General features: G+C 44.4%; 1 protein-coding gene across 1 annotated transcript; it reads right to left on the bottom strand.

Annotated features, from left to right (window-relative positions):
• Positions 1-6,361: 6,361 nt before the first annotated feature.
• On the bottom strand, positions 6,362-7,135 carry LOC138493106 (tropomyosin-like). Its single transcript, XM_069620318.1, has one exon. It carries the CDS (start codon positions 7,133-7,135, stop codon positions 6,362-6,364), a length of 774 nt encoding a protein of 257 aa, XP_069476419.1.
• Between the last annotated feature and the right edge of the window lie 18,606 nt (positions 7,136-25,741).

The raw sequence follows: 25,741 nt of genomic DNA, 5'->3' as shown, positions 1-25,741 counted from the left end.
TAAAGGGGCAGGTATTACGTGTCTGGAATGGTGGCAATACTCAGCGAAGCTTATGGTTAGACCATGAAGCCACCGGGCAAAACAGTCAAAAGCTATTTGGTCTGTTGCCATAAGATGATGGATAGAAAGCTAGTGGCTGAAATGTATGACACCTAAGAGCAAGGTCATTGCCCTTGATCCCCTCACCTGTGCATCCTATGATGGTCTTTAGACAGCTAACCGACCCCTGTAGAATTGCCAGCATATCCCGGATACACCCCGGATTCTCACCTTCGTAGCCAGAGATTATCACTGATTCAACGGTTGCTTGATCTCTCTCAAGTCAAACATTTTTAGAAGCAACCTTCAATTTCTCTTTCCTTTCACTGTTAAGATTCATATTTTCAATTCCTAAATGCCCGGACGAGTTCTAGGTTCATTTTTATGGATGATGAATTTCTAAGGTGCACCTTAATTCCAGCGTCTCTTGGTGCTAGTATTCAGATATGATGAGGGAACACAAGGTGAGGAAGGAGGCCTACAGGCACGTGGTTAGCTTAGGCCTGGCAGCAGCACTTTTTGAGGGAGTACTTGAAGACTAGGTTATTGGTGATGAGACACAACAAAACTGGAAGAACATTCCACAGTCAGAGGAGAGTATTGAGGAGGCCCAGCCTCTCTTTCTTCTCTTATGGAAACTGGGCTCTTCAGCAGCATTGCAAAGCTCAATCTCGAGGAAAGAGAAGGGCAGCATGTCTGAAGTTTGTCTACAAGGAACATGGTATACATATTGTAAATGGCCAGGGTCGACCAGGCCATTGACCTTGAAGCTAGCCAAACATTTCAATGGAAGCCAAGTTGTCGGAGAGTCTGACAGATATACTAAATGCAGAAAAACTGATAGATAGTCAAGCACGAGGAGGCCACTTAAATGTCATATGCTGCATTAACATTTTGGTGATGTAGCAAAGAATCACATAACATAACAGAGTACAACCAAGCATAGCCTGAGGTGGCATCAGCCAGCACAGAGCATAGTTACATAAAGTATCATAAAATGACAGAGCACTGTAGAGAAAAAACAATCTTCAGACAACACAGAGCATAGTTAATGTATCATAACATGGCAGAGAACTGTAGAGCAAAACCAATCTTCAGACAACATACAGTATTGTTGCATAGCCTATCATAGCATAACAGAGCGCTGTAGAGCACAACCAAGCAGAGCCTGGGATACCATCAGACAACATACAGCATAATTACATAGTGTATAATAACATGACAGAGCACTGTAGAGCACAACCAATCTTCAGACAACATACAGCAGAGTTACATAGTGTATAATAACATGACAGTGCACTGTAGAGCACAACCAATCTTCAGACAACATACAGCAGAGTTACATAGTGTATAATAACATGACAGTGCACTGTAGAGCACAAAACCAATCTTCAAACAACATACAGCATAGCTACATAGTGTATCATAGCATAACAAAGCGCTGTAGAGCACAACCGAGCAGAGCCTGGGATAACATCAGACAACATACAGCATAGTTGCATAGCCTATCATAGCATAACAGAGCGCTGTAGAGCACAACCAAGCAGAGCCTGGGATAACATCAGACAACATACAGCATAGTTGCATAGCCTATCATAGCATAACAGAGCGCTGTAGAGCACAACCAAGCAGAGCCTGGGATACCATCAGACAACATACAGCATAATTACATAGTGTATAATAACATGACAGAGCCCTGTAGAGCACAACCAATCTTCAGACAACATACAGCAGAGTTACATAGTGTATCATAAAATGACAGAGCACTGTAGAGCAAAACCAATCTTCAGACAACACACATCATAGTTGCATAGCGTATCATAGCATAACAGAGCGCTGAAGAGCATACACAAGCAAGGCCTGGGATACCATCAGACAACATACAACATAGCTACAGAGTGTATCATAGCATAACAGAGCGCTGTAGAGCACAACCGAGCAGAGCCTGGGATACCATCAGACAACATACAGCATACTTACATAGCGTATAATAACATGACAGAGCAATACCAATCTTCAGACAACATACAGCGGAGTTACAAAGTGTTTCATAACATGACAGAGCACTGTAGAGCAAAACCTATCGTTAGACAACATACAGCATAGCTACATTGTGTGTCATAGCATGACAGAGTGCTGTATATCACAACCGAGCAGAGCCTAGGATACCATCAGACAACATACAGCATAGTCACATATTGTATAATAACATGACAGAGCACTGTAGAGCACAACCAATCTTCAAACAACATACAGCATAGCTACACAGTGTATCATAGCATAACAGAGCACTGTAGAGCACAACCAAGCAGAGCCTGGGGTACCATTAGACAACATACAGCATAGTTACATAGTGTATCATAACATGACAGAGCACTGTAGAGCAAAACCAATCTTCAGACAACATACATCATAGCTACATAGTGTATCATAGCATAACAGAGCGCTATAGAGCTCAACCGAGTAGAGCCTGGGATACCATCAGACAACATATAGCATAGTTACATATTGTATCATAAAATGACACTGCACTGTAGAGCACACCAGAGCACAGTCTGGGATACCATCAGACAACATCCAGCATAGTTACATAGTGTATCATAGCATTACAGAGCACTGTAAAGCACAACCGAGCACAAGGCAGCCTGGGATACCATCAGACAACATACAGCATAGTTACATAATGTATCATAGGATAACATAGCACTGTAAAGCACAACCGAGCACAATGCAGCCTGGGATACCATCAGACAACATACAGCAAAGTTACATAGTGTATCATAGCATAATCTGATCACGGATCAGGCTCTGGCCTGGCTGACCTCTTTCCTCTCTGATCGACGCTCTCAGGTCCAACTGGGGTCCTTCTTATCATCTATCTTCCTCTCTACCTATGGTGTTCCCCAGGGGTCTAACATCTCGCCCTGACTTTTCAACCAATACCTGGCAAATCTTGTCCACTGAATTGCCATTTTCTGCCCAAATTTCCAGTGCTACGCTGACAACACTAAACTCATTTTCAGGCTGCCCTCGGCCACCTCCTCTCCCTCTCTCATCTCTGATTGCCTAACTGCCATTCAAGATTGGCCCTCCTCCAACCCCCGACCTGCTAGGATAAGAACCTTGGAGTCATCTTTGACTCCACACTGTCCTTCTCCGCCCACATCTCTGAGGTCTCTAAAAAGTCAAACTTCCTACTGCACCTCCTCAGAGGTACTCTGCCTTTCCTCTCCTTCCCCCAGAAGCTCGCTGTCTCTCAAGCTCTGGTTCTCTCTAGGTTGGACTATTGTAACATCCTCTTTCTAAATCTACCTGCCTCTACTCTCCGCCCTCTGCAACTAATCCAGAACAGGACTGCAAGACTTGTCCTTGGCCTCAAGCACTGGGATCGTATCTTTCCAGCTCTGAAATCTCTCCATTGGCTCCCAGTGGATGCAAGGATTAAATTCAAAACCCTCTGCATTGTCCACAAGACTTTCTGGGGCCTGGGTCCAAAATACCTTCAGCTGTCCCTCCGCAAATACCTCCCCTCCTGAGCTCTTCACTCCTCTACCTTTAACTCCCTCAGGGTTAGTCGTTTTTCAAAGAAACAAGCCGGGGGTAGATCTCTTTATTCGGCTGGGGCCTCCCTCTGGAATAGCCTGTCTGCCTCTCTAAAATTGAGGTGAACCATCTCCAGTTCCGGAAGCACCTCAAGACCTTCCTCTTCGCTTCTGCCTTTGCCCCTCTTCTCCCCTGCTGATCTGTTGTCTCTCTTGGCACTGTGCACCTGGCCACCCACTGTCCCCTGGGCCCAGGTACCTGCTCACCCTGCCAACCTCCTGAACTGCCCCCTGGCCACCCCTTGCATTAGGGACTGCATCTGTACCCATACAGTGCCCCACACCCCATTTTCTTCTTTGTATGCACTTATCAGACTTACCCAGTCTGCTGCCGTAAACACAACACTTGCCACTTGCTGGCTGCACTACCACTGTCTATTTCCTCTATTATATATATTTTTGTATTTATTGTTAACCATCTGTGTCTCCTCTGCTCCGCACTCTCCACTCTCCCCGTCCATGCACTTTTCCCCTCCCCCTCTCCCATGCACTTGCACGTTCTCAATGTCACTGGGCCTAGTAAGATCGCTGTTGTGTTCTCCCCTGTTCCCCTCCCTTGCCTTGTTGAGCTCTGAAACACTTGCATATGAGCGCGATACAAATCAAATATCATATCCCATTATATCATAACAGAGCACTATAGAGCACAACCAAGCATAGCCCAGGGTGGTATCAGACAACCTACAACATAGTTATATAGTGTATCCTAACATGACAGAGCATGTAGCGGTGTGGCATCAGACAACATACATACATACATAGTTACATAGTGTAACATAGCATAACAGAGCACTGTAGAGCGCAACCGAGCACTGCCTTGGATAATGTAGGACAACATACAGCATAGATAAATAGTGTATGATAACAAAACAGAGCACTGTAGAGCAAAACAAATCACCAGTTACATAGTATATCATACCATAACAGAGCACTATAGGGCACATCCAGGCATATACCGGGGCGGCATTAGACACCATACAGCATAGTTGCATAGTGTATCGTAACATAATGGAACTGCTACTATCGGTTGAAGGGACTACAGATGGTCAGCAATCTAAACTACAAAATATAAACATTTTAAGGTGCACTAGCACTTCCTCTAAAGGATCCAGTTCCACTTTAAGGCGCGCTAGCACTTTCTCTGAAGGATCCAGCTCCACTTTAAGGCGCACTAGCACTTCCTCTGAAGGGTCCAGCTCCACTTTAAGGCGCACTAGCACTTCCTCTGAAGGGTCCAGCTCCACTTTAAGGCGCACTAGCACTTCCTCTGAAGGGTCCAGCTCCACTTTAAGGTGCACTAGCACTTCCTCTGAAGGGTCCAGCTCCAATTTAAGGTGCACTAGAACTTCCTCTAAAGGATCCAACTCCACTTTAAGGTGCACTAGCACTTCCTCTGAAGGGTCCAGCTCCACGATCCAGTTCCACTTTAAGGCGCACTGGCACTTCCTCTGAAGGGTCCAGCTCCACTTTAAGGCACACTAGCACTTCCTCTAAAGGATCCAGCTCCACTTTAAGGCGCACTAGCACTTCCTCTGAAGGGTCCAGCTCCAATTTAAGGCGCACTAGCACTTCCTCTGAAGGGTCCAGCTCCACTTTAAGGCGCACTAGCACTTCCTCTCAAGGGTCCAGCTCCACGATCCAGTTCCACTTTAAGGCGCACTGGCACTTCCTCTGAAGGGTCCAGCTCCACTTTAAGGCACACTAGCACTTCCTCTAAAGGATCCAGCTCCACTTTAAGGCGCACTAGCACTTCCTCTGAAGGGTCCAGCTCCAATTTAAGGCGCACTAGCACTTCCTCTGAAGGGTCCAGCTCCACTTTAAGGCGCACTAGCACTTCCTCTCAAGGGTTCAGCTCCACTTTAAGGCGCACTAGCACTTCCTCTGAAGAATCCAGCTCCACTTTAAGGTGCAAAAGCACTTCCTCTAAAGGATCCAGCTCCAATTTAAGGCGCACTAGCACTTCCTCTGAAGCGTCCAGCTCCAATTTAAGGCGCACTAGCACTTCCTCTGAAGCGTCCAGCTCCATTTTAAGGTGCACTAGCACTTCCTCTGAAGGGTCCAGCTCCAATTTAGGTGCACTAGCACTTCCTCTAAAGGATCCAGCTCCACTTTAAGGTGCAATAGCACTTCCTCCGAAGGGTCCAGCTCCACGTTAAGGCGCACTAGCACTTTCTCTAAAGGATCCAGTTCCACTTTAAGGCGCACTAGCACTTCCTCTGAAGGGTCCAGCTCCACTTTAAGGCACACTAGCACTTCCTCTAAAGGATACAGCTCCACTTTAAGGCGCACTAGCACTTCCTCTGAAGGGTCCAGCTCCAATTTAAGGCGCACTAGCACTTCCTCTGAAGGGTCCAGCTCCACTTTAAGGCGCACTAGCACTTCCTCTCAAGGATCCAGCTCCACTTTAAGGCGCACTAGCACTTCCTCTAAAGGATCCAGCTCCACTTTAAGGCGCACTAGCACTTCCTCTGAAGGGTTTAGCTCCACTTTAGGCGCACTAGCACTTTCTCTAAAGGATCCAGTTCCACTTTAAGGCGCACTAGCACTTCCTCCGAAGGGTCCAGCTCCACTTTAAGGCGCACTAGCACTTCCTCTAAAGGATCCAGCTCAACTTTAAGGCGCACTAGCACTTCCTCTGAAGGGTCCAGCTACAATTTAAGGCGCACTAGCACTTCCTCTGAAGGGTCCAGCTCCACTTTAAGGCGCACTAGCACTTCCTCTCAAGGATCCAGCTCCACTTTAAGGCGCACTAGCACTTCCTCTAAAGGATCCAGCTCCACTTTAAGGCGCACTAGCACTTCCTCTGAAGGGTTTAGCTCCACTTTAAGGCGCACTAGCACTTCCTCTGAAAGATCCAGCTCCACTTTAAGGCGCACTAGCACTTCCTCTAAAGGATCCAGCTCCAATTTAAGGCGCACTAGCACTTCCTCTGAAGGGTCCAGCTCCATTTTAAGGCGCACTAGCACTTCCTCTGAAGGGTCCAGCTCCACTTTAAGGCACACTAGCACTTTCTCTGAAGGGTCCAGCTCCACTTTAAGGCGCACTAGCACTTCCTCTGAAGGATCCAGCTCCACTTTAAGGCGCACTAGCACTTCCTCTAAAGGATCCAGCTCCACTTTAAGGCGCACTAGCACTTCCTCTGAAGGGTCCAGCCCCAATTTAAGGCGCACTAGCACTTCCTCTGAAGGGTCCAGCTCCAATTTAAGGCGCACTAGCACTTTCTCTGAAGGGTCCAGCTCCAATTTAAGGCGCACTAGCACTTTCTCTGAAGGGTCCAGCTCCACTTTAAGGCGCACTAGCACTTCCTCTGAAGGGTCCAGCTCCACTTTAAGGCGCACTAGCACTTCCTCTGAAGGATCCAGCTCCACTTTAAGGCGCACTAGCACTTCCTCTGAAGGGTTCAGCTCCACTTTAAGGCGCACTAGCACTTCCTCTGAAGGGTTCAGCTCCACTTTAAGGCGCACCTTAAATTCCAGCTCCAGGATGGTGATCATGTGTGTAATTTTACGGGAGACAGGGGTTTTTGTCCCCCCAACTTTCATGGCACACCATTTTGTCCCCATTCATTTGGCTGGGGCACCTTTTTTTCAGATGTCATGCCTCCCGCCCCGCCCCCCCGCCCCCAACATTTTCAGCAAAGTCACTCCACTGAAAGTGATGCAAGCACTTCCTCGGGCACATGCCTCACACATTTCCGTTTAAGGTTAAATATTTTCTGCTATTCTGTGCACTTTGCATCTCATCTGCAAGACACAGATACGAACAGACGTATTTCTGATTTCAAACTGTTGGAAATCATTAACAATGCACCTCCAGAAATCAGAAACCATTTCTTTTGCAGCGCCTGCCGCTGATTGCAGAGGCTGGTGAAAGGAGCGGGGAGAATGCGCGCTGATTGGCAGACGTGGCCCCTGAGTGCTGGGCCTTAGAGCAGCGCATGCATAAGAAAGCAAGCGCCGGTGGGCAGGGGACCTTCTCCCGGGATCAGCGCATTTCACCCACGTGCTGCGTGCCTTCTCCGGTGGAAAGTCAGCAGAAGCAGCTGCCACCAGTCTCATCGACTGATAGGGGGTGGGTCCATTGGACGGAATATTGACCATGGGGTGTGCAAGTAACTTCACTGCTAATAATACATGATATCACATCTCCACAAATGCACCCCCACCCCCACATCACAGTTGGAAAATCATAAGATCGAGTGCATCTTCGACATATGGGGTCGCCAGGGATGAGGTCCCAAAGGCAGTCTCACCGTCAGTAATTACGTGCAGGACGGTAACAAACCTTGGTTGGCCGCAGGAATATTTCACATGTTACCATAGTAATGTTCCCCTTGTCCACTTTTGGGACCAATGATACTTTACTGTTGCCCTGGAGATATGGTAGGCCCATTGCCAGGGAGTTCCTTTGCTAGGGAGTTCCTTCCCGGAACCGGAGTCCTTATCCCCAGCAGGGGAGCCTCTCCCTGTGAGATGCCACTGCCTGCCACCCCTAGGGGCACTATTGAGTAACGGCCTTGCACCCCCCCGAGCCTCTCAGCTAAAGCCTCCTCCCTGGGGAGAAGTGGCGAGATCCCGTGAATCATCACACAGCCCACAAGAATCCAGTTATAGTTTTCAATGAGTTTGTGAAGTCTGGTGGCAATATTACTGATTGAACATGAGGTAATCAGGCAATTGATAGGTAGTTGTTTTATTACCGTGGTGGATATGACGGTTTGGGGGTCACCATTAATAGGTGCGACAGTACCGTACCGAAGAGTCTGAAACTGTTGGTCGAGTCATAACTCTGTGTTTTCCCTCAGGTTGATTATGGTGTGAGTGGTTTCGTTGGATGTTATGATATGATATTTTATTTATAGCGCGCTCATACACAAGTGTTTCAGAGCGCGATGAGGCAAGGGAGGGAAACAGGGGAGGACAAAACAGCGATCTTACTAGGCCCAGTGACATTGAGAACACGCAGGTGCAGGGGAGAGGGGGAGGGGGAAAGTGTAAGGGAAAAGGGAGCAATGGAAAGTGCTGAGCATGGGATAACAACAACAACAAATGGTAGTGCAGCCAGCAAGTTGGCAAGTGCAGGTTTAGGGAGCAGGCATGGGTGTTTCATAAGTGCACATAAGGGGACTGTAGGGTTACAGATACAGATCCAAGTGCAGGGGTTGCCAGGAGGCAGAGCGGGTGTGTGGCCGGGTGGGCAGGAATCTGGCCCGAAGTCAGAGGGTAACCAGGTGCACAGTGCCAAGCTGTTATGCTCACCTGGAATCCACAGGGGTGTCAATCAGACCCGGACAGCTGCGGTCTCCTTCAACGTGATGCGTAGTGCAGAGATGACTGTCTGGACTGGCCCGCCTAGTCTTGTCTGCTGGACCCAAAGAAGTATTTTCCTGCAAGTGGAGACAGGGATTAACCACCTGTGAGTTTTAGTGATGGCCTGCCAACTGTTCTCGCTCTCCCCAACTAATCACCTCCGATATCCCCTTAGTAACCTCACCTTATGTTTGTAAAAGATGAGCTCTCCATCCTGCGTGTCTTGCAGGGGCGCGTAGATACCAGTTACTTCACTGGTTTGAAGGCGTTGGGAGAGTTCCGGTAAGCATTGACTCTGAAGTCCCAGGCGGGATTGGTAAGTATCAAGTTCAAAGAGTTCAATGTGCCCGATGTTCACTCTTGTCCCCTTCCTTCCTTAAGTTGCAACTGAGTTCGTGAGAAGAAGGTCTCGTAGCTGCTGCTGGCGTTCAGTTAAGAGTCTGTGTTACCCAACGCTGTCCGGTAACTATTGCATGCGTTAACGTGTTGTTTTTCTCCCTCTTTACAGATGCGGCATATGAAAATGTGGAGAGTTATGGAATAATACAGCCGGTGGTAAATCAGGTAAATCTATGGTGGTAAGAGGTTGTATTTGTTGATTCCCTTGGCTCACCTTGTTTTTTCTTGTGTCCCCTAGGTGCCGGATTACGGCGAAGAAATGATGGAGACAGTGCCGGATCAGAGAGATGCTGTGAGAACTGGTGAGTATGGCGCCGTGCAGGAGCTGGCGAAGCGACGCGTGCAGGACTGATGTACTTTCCAGGTCCGGAGATGAAATGGTTCCGGAATTAGGTGAGGAATTTGAAATAAGTTCTTTTTCTAACCTTGTCCTTTTCTTATTCTTTATTCTAGGAGCTCCGGATTCGAGGCGGGCGTGGCAGAAGACTGGGTGCTGGCTGCAGGCACGCGGGCGTGGCAGAAGACTGGATGCTGGCTGCAGGCACGGTGAGAGTCACGCTGCTGGATGCAGAATAACGCGAAGCATGTGCTGCTGTTCGGGCGTGGTTTAAATAGCCTCCAAAGTAGTTCCAGGTAAGAAGTTCCCTAGAGCCACGCCCAAGTAAAAAATAGTCCCTGTAACAAAATAGTCCCATCCAGGCCTCATGTAGGCTTGGACTCTTTTGCAGCATGGTCTGCATCAGGTAAGTAAAGTCTATGAGCCTGGCGCCTGTGGCGCCAGGACTGATTTCTATAATGAGCCTGGCGCCTAAGGCGCCAGGGCTGAACCCAGACAGCCCCTATCCGGGGCTGCTGAGGTTTAAACAAATGTCTGGATGCCTGCTCCCGGAGCTGAGGGCCTTGGTCCTGATGCCCGGGGGTAGGCATCATGACAAAAGCTTACAGACCACCAGGGGAGAGGAAGAGCGAAGGCAGAAGCAAAGAGGAAGGCCTTGAGTTGCTTCCGGAACCGGAGATGATTCTCCTCAAGTTTCAGAGAGGCAGGGAGGCTGTTCCAGAGGGAGGCCCCAGACGAAGAAAGAGATCTACCACCAACTCGTTGCTTGGTGAAGCGACTGACCCTAAGGGAGTAGGAGGAGCGAAGAGCTCGAGTAGGAAGGTATTTATGAAGTGAGAGTTGGAGGTATTGAGCACCCCAGCCCCAGAAGGCCTTGTGGACAATGCAGAGGGTCTTGAGCGTAGTCCTCACAGCCACTGGGAGCCAGTGCAGAGATTTCAGTGCTGGATGGATACCATCCCTGGCTTGAGGCCAAGGACAAGTCTTGCGGTCCTGTTCTGGATGAGTTGCTGAGGGCGAAGAGTGGTTGCAGTCAGATTTAGAAAGAGGCTGTTGCAGTAGTCCAGCCTAGGGAGAACCAGTGCTCTGGAGACAGTGAGCTTCTCGGGGAAGGAGAGGAAGAGGTGCTGTTGGTAGTTTGACTTCTTGGAGACATCAGAGATGTGAGAAGAAAAGGAGTGTGGAGTAGAAGATTACCCAGAGGTTCTTAGCCTCACAGGTGGGAGCAGGAAGAGGGCCAAGGGAGAGGCAAGGGAGGCCACTGTCAGTCACGGTGGCGGTCATGTGGTTGTCTGTCCAGACGGATGAAAAGATATCCATGTTTAAAGACAGTTCAGTGTTGTTGGCCATGCTGTGGCCGTCCCCTAGAGTTTGATACAGTGTGTAGAAGTTTGTTGTCTTTGAGGTGTGTGGATACTTAACATATAGCTGAAAAGTTATGAGAAGGTTTGCTGGCTGGGTTTGTTGGCTTGTATAGTAAGATGCCGGGGTGATGTGTGGGATCCCTAAAGTCTGGTTCCACCCTGATCTTGGGCAGATGAGCTGTTGAATGCTTGGAAAGTCATCAGCCAGTGCCAACATAAGTGGGGGGAAAAGAAAACAGTAGAATACTTTGAGGCATGTATTTCATGGTTGTGAGTGTCGATTATTCTCAAAATGGTTTGATCCACAGTGGGGGGTTCACACCTTCTTACTCCATGGAGAAGTACTTATATTATACAAAAAGAAGTTTAACAATTTGAAAGTGCCTATCTGAAAGGATATCCTTACCAGGAGACAATAACATACCATATTATTTCATTAACATATACTTACATTGTATTACTCACATGTAGTGAAAATTCTCAATAAAAACAATCATAAAAAATTATATCACATAAAAAAAATTACAAAAGTAAAAAAGCAACACAAGTATATCTGTATAAGTGGGTTCTAATAGTACGATTTTTCTAAGGTCAATAACAGTGTCAACAATTCACACTCAGATCCTTAAGCCACAGAAGAATCTGGCTGTTTCATATTCTTTGATGTATTCAATAGGTACCCAACTTGCACAAGTTTCTGTCCCTTAGACACACAGAATGTAGGACATTCTTCAGGGGTATAAAATGTCTTGTGTCGATTTTATTCAAAAAAGCTTCTAACATTGAGGGGATACCCTGCAGGTCAAAAAAGAAGGCACTAATTAGTACTGCATCTCTCTATATAGGTCATTTTAATTTAACCATTTAATAACCCTAAACCCCAAGGGTGCACGTTATATTATTAATCACATACCTCTCTGTCTCGTGGGATAATTGTCTCGGAGTCTCTTAAACCTTTAACTTGGTTTATAAATGGCAGGTTCCAATTGATTGCGGAAATATTGCCTTTGTTTTCCTCTAGCTCCCAAACTAGTGCATAATAGATAATCAGACTTAGAAGTTTCTAATGTCAAAAATGTCACCCTAACTCACTTAATAGAAAACATGAGAAAGGGAGAAGTCTTACCCAATATTGGCTGGTTCTTCAATTGTCCGCTTATTGTAAAACACCTACTGGGTGTTGCTGATCTAAAGACACCCAAAATAGTTCAGGAATAATGCTTGTTGTTGTCTGCAAATAAAACAAACAAGCCACAACATTTGTCAGCTATGGGGTATATGGAGGTACCCCATTCCTAACGTAGATGTCCAGAATCCCACTTACTTGTATATGAAAATGGTTTTCTCCACTCTTTTCTTCTAATCCTCCCAGTGGAGTAGTATGCAGTACAGGGAACACCACTCTTCTTAAGGTCTACCCAGCCTGATACAAAACCCAAAAAGACAAAAAAGACAAAGAGCTCCCACCTCTAGGTTCAATAATTGAATAAGTATTCACTCTGTTTTATGGCTCCTATTTTTAAAAAAAGGCCTCTGAATACTCACATGGGCTTTCCTTTAGTTGTAAGCCACACTTTCTTTAAATGGAACTCCTGTTTACCAGCACGAAAATGCTGCAAATGTAAATTTGGCACTTTTTATGACATCACTGCATCATCACGTAATGACGTCATTGTGTTTGCGTCATGACGTCATCGCGTATGCGTAAAAAAATATAATATATGTATATATTTTTTTTTTATCCTGGGAATGGAAGTCCCAAGTGTAATAACCCTGAGGGACATCGGAAAATGGCAAATATCCTCCCAAGTGTCTAGATGCTTTTTTGAAATAATCCTGCTTAATTTTATTTAATTACATATAATGTTAGATGCCGGAGAATCCTAGTCTACTATTCACATGCAATATTCATAATGGCCTCAATTCCATATCAATTTACCCAGGATGCCAAAAGGAAAAGGACTCCTTAGAATGGGTAGCAGCCTATATTATATGAAGTATACACCTCACTGGCAGTACTCTATGATACCAATAATTGTATTTTGAACGTTGCAGGAGACTCAAAGAGGTTTGTTAAACAGGTATTCAGTCTTCCGGGATAGTCGAAGTTTCATTACATAGTGCAGGTGTTATCTCATGGAGCATCTACATATAGAATAAATACAGCATCTCTGGTGTGGAAACCATTGGTCTTTACTAATGTATACATACACACATATCAAATGTATCCCTTACGATGTGATCCCAGGGTATGTGGAGTCATCAATACTCTGTAACACTTTATACAACAATTATGCGTGGACTCAAAACAGATGGGAACCGTCCACTATTCCAACATACACTTCATAATGATTGCAGTTCAGTTTCTATCGCCCAAGGATGATGCAGCACCTCAAAGTTGTTTTATGCGTTGTGCCATTCCACATTTTCGTTAAGGCCTTGGATATGGCTTTTTGTCAAAAAAATCAATTGTTGTTCCAAATGTAGCAATTTTATATTGATCTCAATTTGTGAATGACCTTTAATATGTTTATGTATCACCCATTCGAAATCATTACAACCATGTTTTTTTTCCAAAAAATGTTTTACAAGGGGATCATGTTCTACTTTGTTTTTTATGCAACGTTTGTGCTCAATCATCATTGTATTGCATTTTCTGTTGGTCTTGCCTGTATAGATCTTCCTGCAAGGGCATTTGATTAGGTAAATTACATTACTGGTATTACAGTTTGTCTGTTCACTGAGTTTCCACATTTTATCCGAACCCAAATCTACATTCTGAGTTTTAGTTGTTTGTGTGCACATTACACAATTGCCAGACGCATAGTGGCCTAAAACCGGGGGAAGACCCCATAGGTTAGTCTATTGTTGTTTGCTCTTTTTGTTGACTATATCATTTTTCATGACTAGATTTTGTACAGTGGTACTCTTCTTGAATGCTACAAGTGGTCTACCTGCTTCTTTTGTCATGATTTATTTCCAATTTCTATTGATGATGCTTTTTATTTTGTATGATAGATTATTAAATGTGTTCACAAACACAAGAGGTGTCTCTTTTGTCTTATAGTCTCCTTGTATTTGTCTAGTAAAGCTTTGCAATTATTATTAAACGCTCTTTTAGCTGCTCGCTTGACCATGGGTACAGGGTACCCTTGATGTACCAATTTATCAATAAGATTATTTGCTCCTCTTTCATAGGATTTGTTGGTACTCCTGTTCTTTTTCAAGCACAAGAATTGCCCAAACGGCAAGTTATTTTTCACATGCTGGGCATGATGGCTGCTAAAGTGCAGTAATGCATTCTTGTCGGTATCTTTAGTATATGGCCTTACCAACAAACGTCCTTGGTCATGATATATACAAATATCTAAATAGTGTACTTGTTCATTACTGGTGTCGCTAGTACATTTCAAATACCTATTTTGTTGGTTCAACCACTTGACAAAAGCTTGTGCTTCTTCCTCATTCCTTTCCAGATGACAAAAATGTCATCTATATAGCGTAGCCAACAGACTATATTGTCTTAAAATGTGAGTGTCCATTAAAAGAACGTTGGGGTTTTCTTTCACAGAGGACATTATGAATGTTTTAATTTACTTCTCAGATATGATTTGAGTGGTAGGTAATTTCAAAAGGGTCCTCTCCAAATGTGATCAAAGTGTCAATATTGATAAGATAACTATTCAGGTAGGGGCTAAAATGAGATTTGGCTTTTCTCTGCAGTTAAACTCTTTAATCTCGAAATTACACACCAGCACGTGTTACATGGTAAGAGTGAACAAACAGGGTATAATGACTGGTCCTATTACAACCTCTGTGGGGTTTAAGCAGGGGTGCAATTTAGCAGCTACCCTGTTTAACCTCTATCTATGTGATATCAAAGGCTATGGGATCTAAATGTCAGCTTCCCGGTCAGACTAGGCAAGCTTAACCCCCATTGGTTAGCTTTTGCTCACAATATTTTACTGTTCGGTAGAACCCCATTTGGTTTGCAGGTTAAATTACAACTCTTTGCACAATACCCACACAATTGAAATCTTCTCTCTAATGCTAATAAATTGAGGATTGTTATTTTTAACAATTTGAAAAAAAGGTGACTTAATTCAACTGGTCAATTGATGAACTTCCCATTCAACGTGCACACTGTTTGTTATTTGGGATATAACCTCTCTGATATAAGATCATTTGCGATGTGGAGAGTTAGCTTAAATACTAAAGCAAAGCCATTAGTCTCTCAAATGCGCATAATCTATAGAAAATGTTGTAAATTCTCAATGAGTTCTCTGTTTGAATTCTACACATTAAAAGTAGAAGCAATCATCTTGTAAGGTCTCGGTATGTGTCCGGCTAATATAGATCCCTTTCTTGACCAACTCCAAGGTCGAATCTGGAAGCAGTCTCTAAGGATGGCAAGATCTCTCCCTAATGCAGTTCTACGTCACGAACTTGGGCTGGTGCCGCTCTCTGCCAGATTCAAGTGTAGGCTGTTGAATAACTTTGGAAAAATGGATGCCCCTCCCTTGAACTCCCCACATGAGGATTTGTTTATGATGCTTAAAACAGGGCATCCTGCCTCCATGGCTGCATACAGTGAAAACATTAAAAATATATTAAAAGAAATAGACTCGAACCTTGACGATTTGTTATTAAGGCCCGCACTTGTAAAAAACAAGGGTATGAAGCGGATTGGTGAAGCACTGTGGAGACACTCAGTAAATAAGCATGTTATAAGGAGGATGCGGCTTCTGTAACTAGAAGAGAACCGCGTCAGTTATATCTTGGGCACTTTCCTTGTGAGAAGGCGTGTGCGATATACATGAGATTTAAACTTAACCAGACTTTGACATGCGAATAAACATGAACTACTGGTATCCTAAGAGTGTCGGCGCTGTAGTGGACACGTGTAGGTTTTGTGCATCCTCCACCCAAGCAGAAACCTTAAAACACGTGGCGATATCCTGTGAATTCTTTAAACTGGTTAGCATTGCTGAGCTGGGTAAAGAGAACATTGGAGACACCCTGCTGTGAAGGGAACTTGTATGGGCCAGACGCATGTGGGGAAACAGCATCACGCTGATTCTTGCATTAACTCGATTTCTAACTATTATTAATGAGGCACTCGCTCAGAGAGTGAACCCATGGTATACCAGTAAGGATTAGTCTGTGTTTGGGGAAGACTGACTATTAGGCTTGCCAACTCTAAAGTCGGATGCAGGTGCCATGGGTGCACATTGTGAAGGGAGTTCATGCGATGGCCCTGAATTGTGAAGTGGGGTAGGTTTGGGCGGTTGTCTTATTGTATTGGTCATTTAAGATCTTGACAAAATATGCTTAAAATCTTACTTTACTATAAACCTCGATCTTGTCCAACTGGCGGGAAAGACTATTGTAGGAACGCCTTGTGGATGGGCTGAAAAAACAAAGAACACAAATAAATGAGTAGAATGTCCTAATTCAAGTGACGTACTGTTTAGCCAATCGGTGGCAGGGTATAGAAAGGCCGCTAGCGGCTACTGGCAGGAAATGGAAAACAGACTCTGCAAAGGCCATCATCACGATGTTGAAAATCAGTCTCCAAAGGTGTCTGGCAATGCGTGGTTTCAGCTCACGCTGCAACAGAAAAGCTGATTCACACAGTTTCTGTTTGTATAGTAGGCAGTGCTCATGTGTTTGTGATTCTTTTGGTTTGCTTTTAATGCCCGCACTAACAAGAAGTTGGTAGCTTATATATTTTGTTTTAATTGTAATTGGATGTTGTCCTATTTCTCGCTGCTTGTGCCAGAAGCACGATGCTACTGGGGGATATACTTTTAAACAACTGCAATGTGTGTTTTCCTGTTCAGGATATCTGTGTACATTAGCATCTTACTTGAGATGCATTTTGTTTTTCATGTAATGGGTGTCTTGAGCTGTGTTAGCTGATGGTAATGAGTATAACTATGTCGCACAATTTGTACGTATGAAATGTTGTAAAAGTTAGTATAATACACTAAATGCAACACTAAAAAAGAAACAAATTCAAAAAGAGCAGCACACGGAAAGCAGCGCACTCACACAGCATCCCGTACTCTGGGCACTCGTTACCTCATACATGCAAACAAACATCCTGAACAGCATGCCAGGGAGATAGGAAAGATAGACACATCACAACTAAGCATTAATTGGTGCACAATAAAATCAAGGGACACTTTATGTGCTGTGGTCAAACATGTTTACACTGTGCACTAGCTTTTAGGCACAGGGAATTTGTCAATTGATCGAGGACACCGAGATGGGATGTCTTGTGACGATCGTAACAGAGACAAAGGAAAAAAAAAACATTCTATAATTGCAAATTGCAAAAAGCAAAACGCATAGGGCCTCATCGGGGCCTTGGCGGTATCCCAGCAAACGCAAATAGCGTTACCGCTACTCGGTTTGGCGCAATTAGCTCCAGAGCACAAGTAGCGGTGCAGCGATAAGTTCCCATTCCCCATTGGGTCCAATGGACCCAATGGGGTTTTTGGTGCAATTAGCGCCACGCTAATAGCCCCCACAACAGATGGATTGTGTCAATTTTTACCTCCAGCAAAAAATTGGAGGTAAAACGCCAAACATGCCGCCAAACTCGTGATTGGGCCTGCCCTTAAATGCGGCAGTATGAGCATTACCGCTGAATTTAAGGGCTACCGCCCAACTCCTGATGAGGCCCACAGTCAGAAATGGAAGCTTGTTCTACTCTAAATGCATTTTGGAAGTTTTCCTCTGCATTGTGAATTTGAGGTGTTTAAGAAAGAACAGACTAAATCAGTGACTCACCCCCTGAAATAAACCTTTAATGAGTCTAGCAATTATTGTACAGAATTCCAGAAAGGCAAATTATTTGTTATTCCTATTCCTTCTTATTTAGGGTCATTGCTCAAAGTGATACACTTGGAGAACCTTCCTTTTTTTTATTTTTTTTAAGAGGCCTGAACAAGAATGACAGCCACTCCAAAAACAAAGAGCCACATGGCACTGACCACAGTCCAGGAGCTCCAATTTTTTTTTAAAAAAAGAAAAAGGTATATATTTTTTTATGGGTAGCCAGGGAGACCAGAGGGGTAGCAATGGAGACCTGAGTTGCGACCCCTGGTGACACCCAAATGACGTCCCTGCATTCTTCTTTCACTCACACTCAATAGTGAGCAGCAAACGAAAGCCTTAAGTCGTGAGCCACGGAATAAAAGGATACAACGTGTCTGCCTGGCCCTGTGGTTACTAGGCAACGGCTTTGCTGACAGTGGCACGCAGGCAGCACTGCCGTGGCCACGAGAGTCCAGGCCTGAAGGAAAATAGTACAAGTTCTTTAAAACGACAAAGAAAACTCAAGTATTTCTCCTGCCCTCTATTAATACACGAAATGAAGCCCAGGGTGCAGAGGCCTGCCGGGAAGTCTCCCGGATTCCCGTCATGCCATTCCAGGCCTGACTGTGCATGTTACTCCCATGTTCATAACACGTATTTGCAGATATTCCTATTTATATTTATTTTGGGCTTATTTTGAATGATGGCAAATCCGCAGATCTAACACATGAAGTAGCAATAGGTACAGTCACCATCTCAGACCATGCCCCAGTGTTGCCGGACGTAGAACTGACCCTCAAAGAACACAAAGAACATGGGCTTGGAAGTCGGGCTCTTACATCTTCCGTTGAGCAGGACATGAGAATATCTAGGATAACCTCCCAGGGAGATGCTGTGGGAGACACTAAAGGGAGTCTTGTGGCTGAAGAGCTCAGCCCTAGCACTATATCTGGAGAGGATGAATGATCTGGAGTGGGAGGAGTGTAGACGCAATCTGAAAGACTTAGGGTCAGATTCTCGAGTCTCTTTCTGACAAATGTGATGCGAAGCTCAACAGCATCTCTTCACTTGTACCGAAGAAATGAGCAAACACATTCTCAAGGGGCCTTTCACTTTATGCCTCTTAGTTGTGCATCATGCTGGAGGTAAATCTTACACTTTTCCTCAAACAATCAGTGGAATTACCACGTGGTAATACCATCACAAATCCCCAATGTAGTCCTATGGACTCTATAAATTGGAACTAGCACCGCCCTTACGCCACTTGTAATCCTGTGTTAAATCCACTGGACCACGTAAGGGTAAACAGTATCGATTTTTGGCAGTAATTCAACAAACTCACAATGAGGCCCTGTGAGTATTTGGAAATACCAAAAAATGGTGTATGTTTCGAAAGTAATTTAGAAATTTAGATTCCATAAAGCCTGGTGACCAATGGGTATTCTTCAAACGTTTATAAGTTGCTGGCCGCCTCCTTAGTACATAAACTGTACACAGGGTTTAATTCCTATTTTCCCGCTGGAAATGGTATGCCTGGTATGAATGAGGCACCAGTGCCTGTTCTCCTGAAGCCCAGTACGGATCCCCAGGCGTGTTCCTCATGCAGTCCCATAGCCTCATTGAACATTGGCATTTACATTTTCACAGGCACATTGGCAATTAGAGTCCAACGTTTCGTCACAACTCTTGAGGATTTCAATCTGGAGCGGGTGGGTTGTGGGTTGTTGTGGGTGGGCACTCTTTCAGATAATATTCATCACGTTCCTTTCCTGCAGTCTGGATTCAAGTCACATGAGAAGTTGATGGTCCTTCTCTCTCCTTGGATACCCAAAAGGCTTTTGATCAGGTGGATTGCGGGTTTCTTAATTAGTGCTACATTTATTTATTTATTTATTTATTTATTTATTTATGGTGTATTATAGTACAATTGTACTTTTAACACAAATCAATTAAAAACATTTCATCACAATTCATCATAATTCAATAACACATTTAAACAAAATCATTATTATTAATCAATCAATCGATCAACCACATAACAAAAACTTCAGCCTAAAACTTCACAAAGTATAAAAACATCCACTGCACATGCCTTTAAAAAAGCTAAACTATTGATAGAAAGACACAATCCATTATAATTTCAGATCCCCCTCCACAATTCTTGTTCAGTGGGCATAACGTTCAGGGATAAAGTTTGAGACCTCATAGTACACAGACGGGGGCACTGTACACACATGTGCTTTGAAATCCCTATTTGCTTGTGGCAGTGTCGACAAAATCTCTGGTCCCTAGGAATGTTCTTTAGCCGATCTAAGACTTCTTGCGTCAGCACTAGATTTAGTATAAATATTAAAAGTGCCTTGATGGGTGGTTTTTCAAAATGAAGAGACAGTATTAAAACTTTTAACTACCCAGACAAAATGATCTCCAAGGCATTGATGTTGCATTAGAGATTCTCTTAAAGTGACCCACGCATGCCTGGATAGTTTTGTCTTGACCAATTAGGCGTGGCTCGCAGGTCTTCCAAAGATGCTCCTATTGTTTGTAGTGTTTTTAGGCATTCAGAGCCCCAATCTACTAAAACTTTACATGAACCTTAATTTCATAAAGCATTCAAGAACCCATACATTGATGCAGCCGGCCAGGCCAGCATACCTGCAAACATCTGCAGCTTTCCCCAGTCAATCAGGCTCTGGATAGGGAGTTGACCTAGTTCATAAAGTATCCCCACTAACGGGACTGACTGGGGTAGATGCAGGAGCCCTCGCCAAATTAGTCCTTCCAGTGTAGACCAGTCAATTCATACATTCCTTGTTTGGGCTCCATATATTAATTTCAGCACCATTTGTTGCTTGTACAGTTTTAAAAATGGAAGTATTGAAAATCTCCCAAATTTATCATCAAAGGTACGCAACTTAACCAATGCTCCCAAGAAATTAGCCTTAAGGTCCACCAAGAGCTCAGGACCATCCAAATGATCATAAACAGGCGTCCCTAAATATGTAAACTTGCTGACAACCTCAAGGCTACCCGTGTTTAAATTCCAGGGATACATTTTACCTTTTTCCGGCCCCCTTTAAACACCAAAACCTTTGATTTCATTGTGTTTATCAACAATTCCATTCTGTCAAGGAACTCTTCTACTGCACTCAAAGCTCTTTGTAGACCAATGGAAGTCAAATCGCAAATCACAATATCACCTGCATATAATAGGTATTGAATATTCAATTCACCCAACCTTGGAGGATTCGTTCTAACTTCCTTTAAATGACCCGTTAGTCCCAAAATATAAAAAAGAAGATAAAAAGAAAGGAAGGTGGCAACACCTCCCCCTTGCATAGACCTCTATTAGTCTCAATCCATGATGTGCATCCTCCAAAGGCATACATGCACACCCAAAGGAGGAGGGGAAACCCCTTTTCATGCAACGTTCTCCATAGCAAGGCCCTATTTACATAATCAAAGGCCTTGATAATATCCAGAAAAGCCAAATAGACCGGTCTAACTAGGGTTCTTGTTTGCTGTGTCAACAGGTCCAACACAAGGCTATTTAGAGCCGTAACCATGCCTTGTCTGAAGCCCGTCGATAGGGGTCCAGGGAGTTAGACTCATGCGCCCATTGTTGGAGTTCTTTAAGCATCATTTTAGCAAACATTTTGTTTGCGGCGTCCAAGAGTGATATAGGCCTAGGAAACAAAGGGGACACCCTAACTCCACCTTTAAAATCAAATTTATAGTGGCCACTCACCAGGTTTCAGGGAACGCTTTGTTAATGAGAATACTTGAAAATAAGTCTGACAATAATTTAGACCAAACAACCAAATTTGCTTTGAATGTCAAATATGAGAGGCCATCAGGGCCCGGAGCGTTGGATTTCTTGCTCCTTTTTTATCAATAAAGTGATGTCCTCCAGATCCCACTTAAGTGCCCCCTTCCACTCAGCCTGCGACCATACTGGAGGCCTATTATGCCCAAATTTCATGTATACATCAGTGAAATGCTTGACCCAAAGTTCCTCCAGAATTGAATGAGACTGCAAGAAACCATCTCTGCCTTGAGGCTTAATTAATTGCCAGAATCTGAGTTATTCCCTGACAAACAAGCCAACATCTTTTTGCCATCATTAATATACAACGTGAATTGCATCCCCTTTGTCCAGTTTCTGTAGACTTGCCTTACCCTACGGAACTCCTCTTTCTAACCAACTTGGTGAGGTCTTCTTTAACCTCCTCACCTCCCCATGCATTTGTTTCTTTCGGGCCTGGGTTTCTAAATCAAAACCATGAGTGCTACCATTTTGTGTGCCCAGTTCTTCAAAACGTTATCTGTAGAAAGGCTGCCCAAGACCTCCCATATAGTAAAAGAGAACCCTTCGGGAGAACACAAGAAGGCCAACCTCTCTATAGACAGGCCGGTAATCTCCCCGTCAAAAGCCCTTGCGAGATTTGTTGCCCATCTGACCTCACAATTTCTAGGATTTATTTCTACTCTAAGGTGCATATTGGTCTTCTCCTTTTTTCAGGGAATAGTAATACTATACACCAACAGAGAATGATCGCCCAAATCCAAAGGCTTTACTTCCAGGGATCCCCCCTCAGTTCCAAATCAGAAGAAACAAACATAATCTAGTGTTGTCTTCCATGGCCCATTCTGCCATGAGAAATTAGGGAGGGGATATCACCCTGAACGTGTCCATTCACAATTGACAAGTCCTGTGCTTTCAGTTCTTGATTGACCCTGTTGCCCCTGCAACATGACCCCTTACCAGCACACCTTCTGCTCGGTACAAGATACCAATGGTCGTCCAGGCATTCCGCATTAAAATCACCTAATATTATCAAAGAGGCACCTTCTTCCGGGAATTCCCCCAGCAGTGAGAAGGAGAGTGGTGTCAAGGCCTCCTCTAATTGTTCTTTAACTGGGCCTAAATAAACATTTGACAAGAGGCATTTACTAAATACCCCGTCCACCACCTCCTGCAAACCAGCAGCACCACCAACATATCAGTTGTGTCCAATTCAATTCTTTGGATGGACACCCCGTGGGAGCGTTAAATAGCTGTCAGAAGACCACCATACGGCCTTCCCTTATCACCCGGCAAGGCCTTAATCTATAGTACTTTGAAACCATTAATAATTGGTGGGTCCTGGAGCAGTGTTTCTTGCAAACACGCTATATCAAAGGACACAAAAAGATCTTGGTTATTTAAAATGTTCTTGAAACCTCTGGAGTTCCAAGAAACCAGTGTCCAGTTAGACCATCAAGTATAGTGTGTTTTCTTGAGCCATTGTTATTTTGTTTAGGGGGTAATTTAATGTTTTTTAGTTTTTTTCCCTAAGGGATACACTTTAATCCTTCTTGTGGGGCCCCCATGATCACTGTTATCCTGCTGGGTATGCTTGGGACTACTTGTTTTAATGTCCCCCTGTTCCCGTGTCATGCTTAGCAACGACACTGATGGTAAAGGGTCCATAGCTACCTCTACCTTTAAGTGGGATTAAAAGCTTCTGCCGTTGCTCGTGGCCCTAGAGTAAAAGCCTCCCCTACTTGCATGCTCCCCTGCTCACCAGGGGTACCCTCAGCAGGCATACTATCCCTTTTAGTAGGTAAGGTGTTGTAAATAGATACCACCATTATGTAACCCTCCAAGAGATGTACATTACTCAGCAATTCCTTGATTGATTGCCTTAAGTCCCTAATTTCAAAGGTAAGTGTTTTATACCCTCTGTCCACGGAATCTAAAACTTGAGCCGGGATAGGAAAGGACAACTCATCCACTGCTGATGGATGGGTTTCTTGCCCACCGAGCTTAGTCCCATCCCCTGACATAAGCTCGCTGGTACTTCTTCCCCAGCCACAACTCCCTTAACTCTCCCGCCATACAGTGATAGCCATGTAAATCAGATCTAGTAGGAGACTCTACCAATGGGGCATGCTCATATGCTGAGACTTTCTCTAGCTGCTGGTGAAGCATTATTTCAGTGAGGCCTACCTTTCGAGCAGGTGATTCGAGAATAGTCCATACATTGGTTTTTAAAGTGCAGCGACAGGCATACTCGCTTGGCCAACTCATGATATATTACCGGGGCCAAGATTGAATTGTCTGAAACTAAAGAACCCTCCTGGATCCTGGCCCCTGAGACCATTGAATTAAGATTTCCCTCTATGCTTGTCAAAACCTGATTTATATTGCCCAGGACCCCTGTCAGGAAAAATCCCATACAACATAAATTGCCGCAATATCCTTGAACCTTGGGAAGGATAAACAACCTAGGCAATGCTATATAATCCACTGGGCCAGGTGGACCTTTACTAAACAACTGATGACTCTAACAATTTAAACATGTAAAAATTAAAAAAATAAAAGTCTAATAAAATGCCAGTGCAGTGGTAAAATAGGACTCAGAAGAAATTAGTCACAAACACACATGATCATAAAATCTATGAATACTCTGATGTTCAAAGGAAAACAGAATGTAGGACAAAACACGATGGGCCTCCGTATAGATTACTCCACCAAGGGTAACCACTGGGTCTTTAAGTTAAGCGGCTGGCGTACGTGAACTAAAATGTATAATACTTATAGAGTGAACTGAGCCCCCGCAGACCTTGCGGCCTCTTCAAATTTTTATTCTAGAGGACAGGTCCCCCATGGGGCCAACAACAGAACCAGCTGGCCACTGAAGAATAGCACTTTACAACTGCATTGAATATCGGCTGTGTTATGCAGCAAGCAATAGTCACATAAGGGTTAACCTGTTACAGGTGCCTAGGCACTCGTGGGGAGCTCCAAGGCGGAAGCCTGCAGTCAATCCCACCACCTGGCACCAAAACCCCTAGTCCAAGTTGTAAGCACACGCTGCTATAAAAGCAGGTCAGAGACCAAGTGACAGCTTCCACGCCAATAAGGTTCCAGATCCAAAAATCGATAGACAGTGGTCAAACCAGCTAAAGTCTGCACGTGCTTTGAAACTATATAATGCAACAATCTTACTTCAGGAGGTGTTATAGCCAATAGAATCGATGCAAGCAGCAGGCAGCGGGCACCGGACACCAGACACACTGCTTCACACACCACTCCGCAACAGTGTTGTGAATTTATTGGACCTCCTCTTTGTTTCCGCCTCCAGGAATGATAAAAATAGAAACAGGACTACAAGTCCCTAGTCCTTGTTGCTGCTCCACATACCATGCTCTGTAGTAAAGTTTGCAAATGAAAGTAATTTCAAAGACACAACACTGGTTTGCACAACAGAAGAGAGCCTTACACTAACTCCACCAGACACACTGCTTCACATACCGCACCACGCTCCGTGCCGGTGTTGTGAATTTATTGGACCTCCTCTATGTTTCTGCCTCCAGCAATGATAAAAATTAAAACAGGACTACAAGACTCTAGTCCTTGTTGCTGCTCCACGTTCCACGCGCCGTAGTAAAGTTTGCAAATGAAAGTAATTTCAAAGACACAACGCTGGTCTGCACAACAGAAGAGAGCCTTCCACCAACTCCACCAGACACAGTGCTTCACATATCGCTAGTGCAACTTGTAATGGAATGAGCACAAATTCTATTACTTGGGTGGTGGCTAGTTAGTAATCATTTTGAGGCAAAATAGAGTTGAATGGGTATCCATCTGGAAAGGTGTGCCTCTATAGGAGACTCAGACAGCGATGTCCTTTGTCACCATTAATGCTTGCCATTCTAATTACGGCATTTGCTAACACTGTTAGAACCAAAGGTGGTGCCCAAAGAGGGAAGGTACGCTTTTGAAGATCTTTTGCTGGCTTCTCTGACATCCCCAGAATCGTATTTGCCTGTGCTCATTAAAGCATTGCACAGATATAAGCAAGTCCCTGGTTTCAAAAT

The sequence above is a fragment of the Ambystoma mexicanum genome, chromosome 10, assembly GCF_040938575.1.
Source record: "Ambystoma mexicanum isolate Mex_15411 chromosome 10, UKY_AmexF1_1, whole genome shotgun sequence".
Taxonomy (NCBI): Eukaryota; Metazoa; Chordata; class Amphibia; order Caudata; family Ambystomatidae; genus Ambystoma; species Ambystoma mexicanum.
This window is presented reverse-complemented; position numbering and strand designations above follow the sequence as displayed.

Coding starts and splice junctions, on each gene's coding strand:
- LOC138493106 (XM_069620318.1), bottom strand. CDS start 7,135: ATGATCACCATCCTGGAGCTGGAATTTAAGGTGCGCCTTAAAGTGGAG.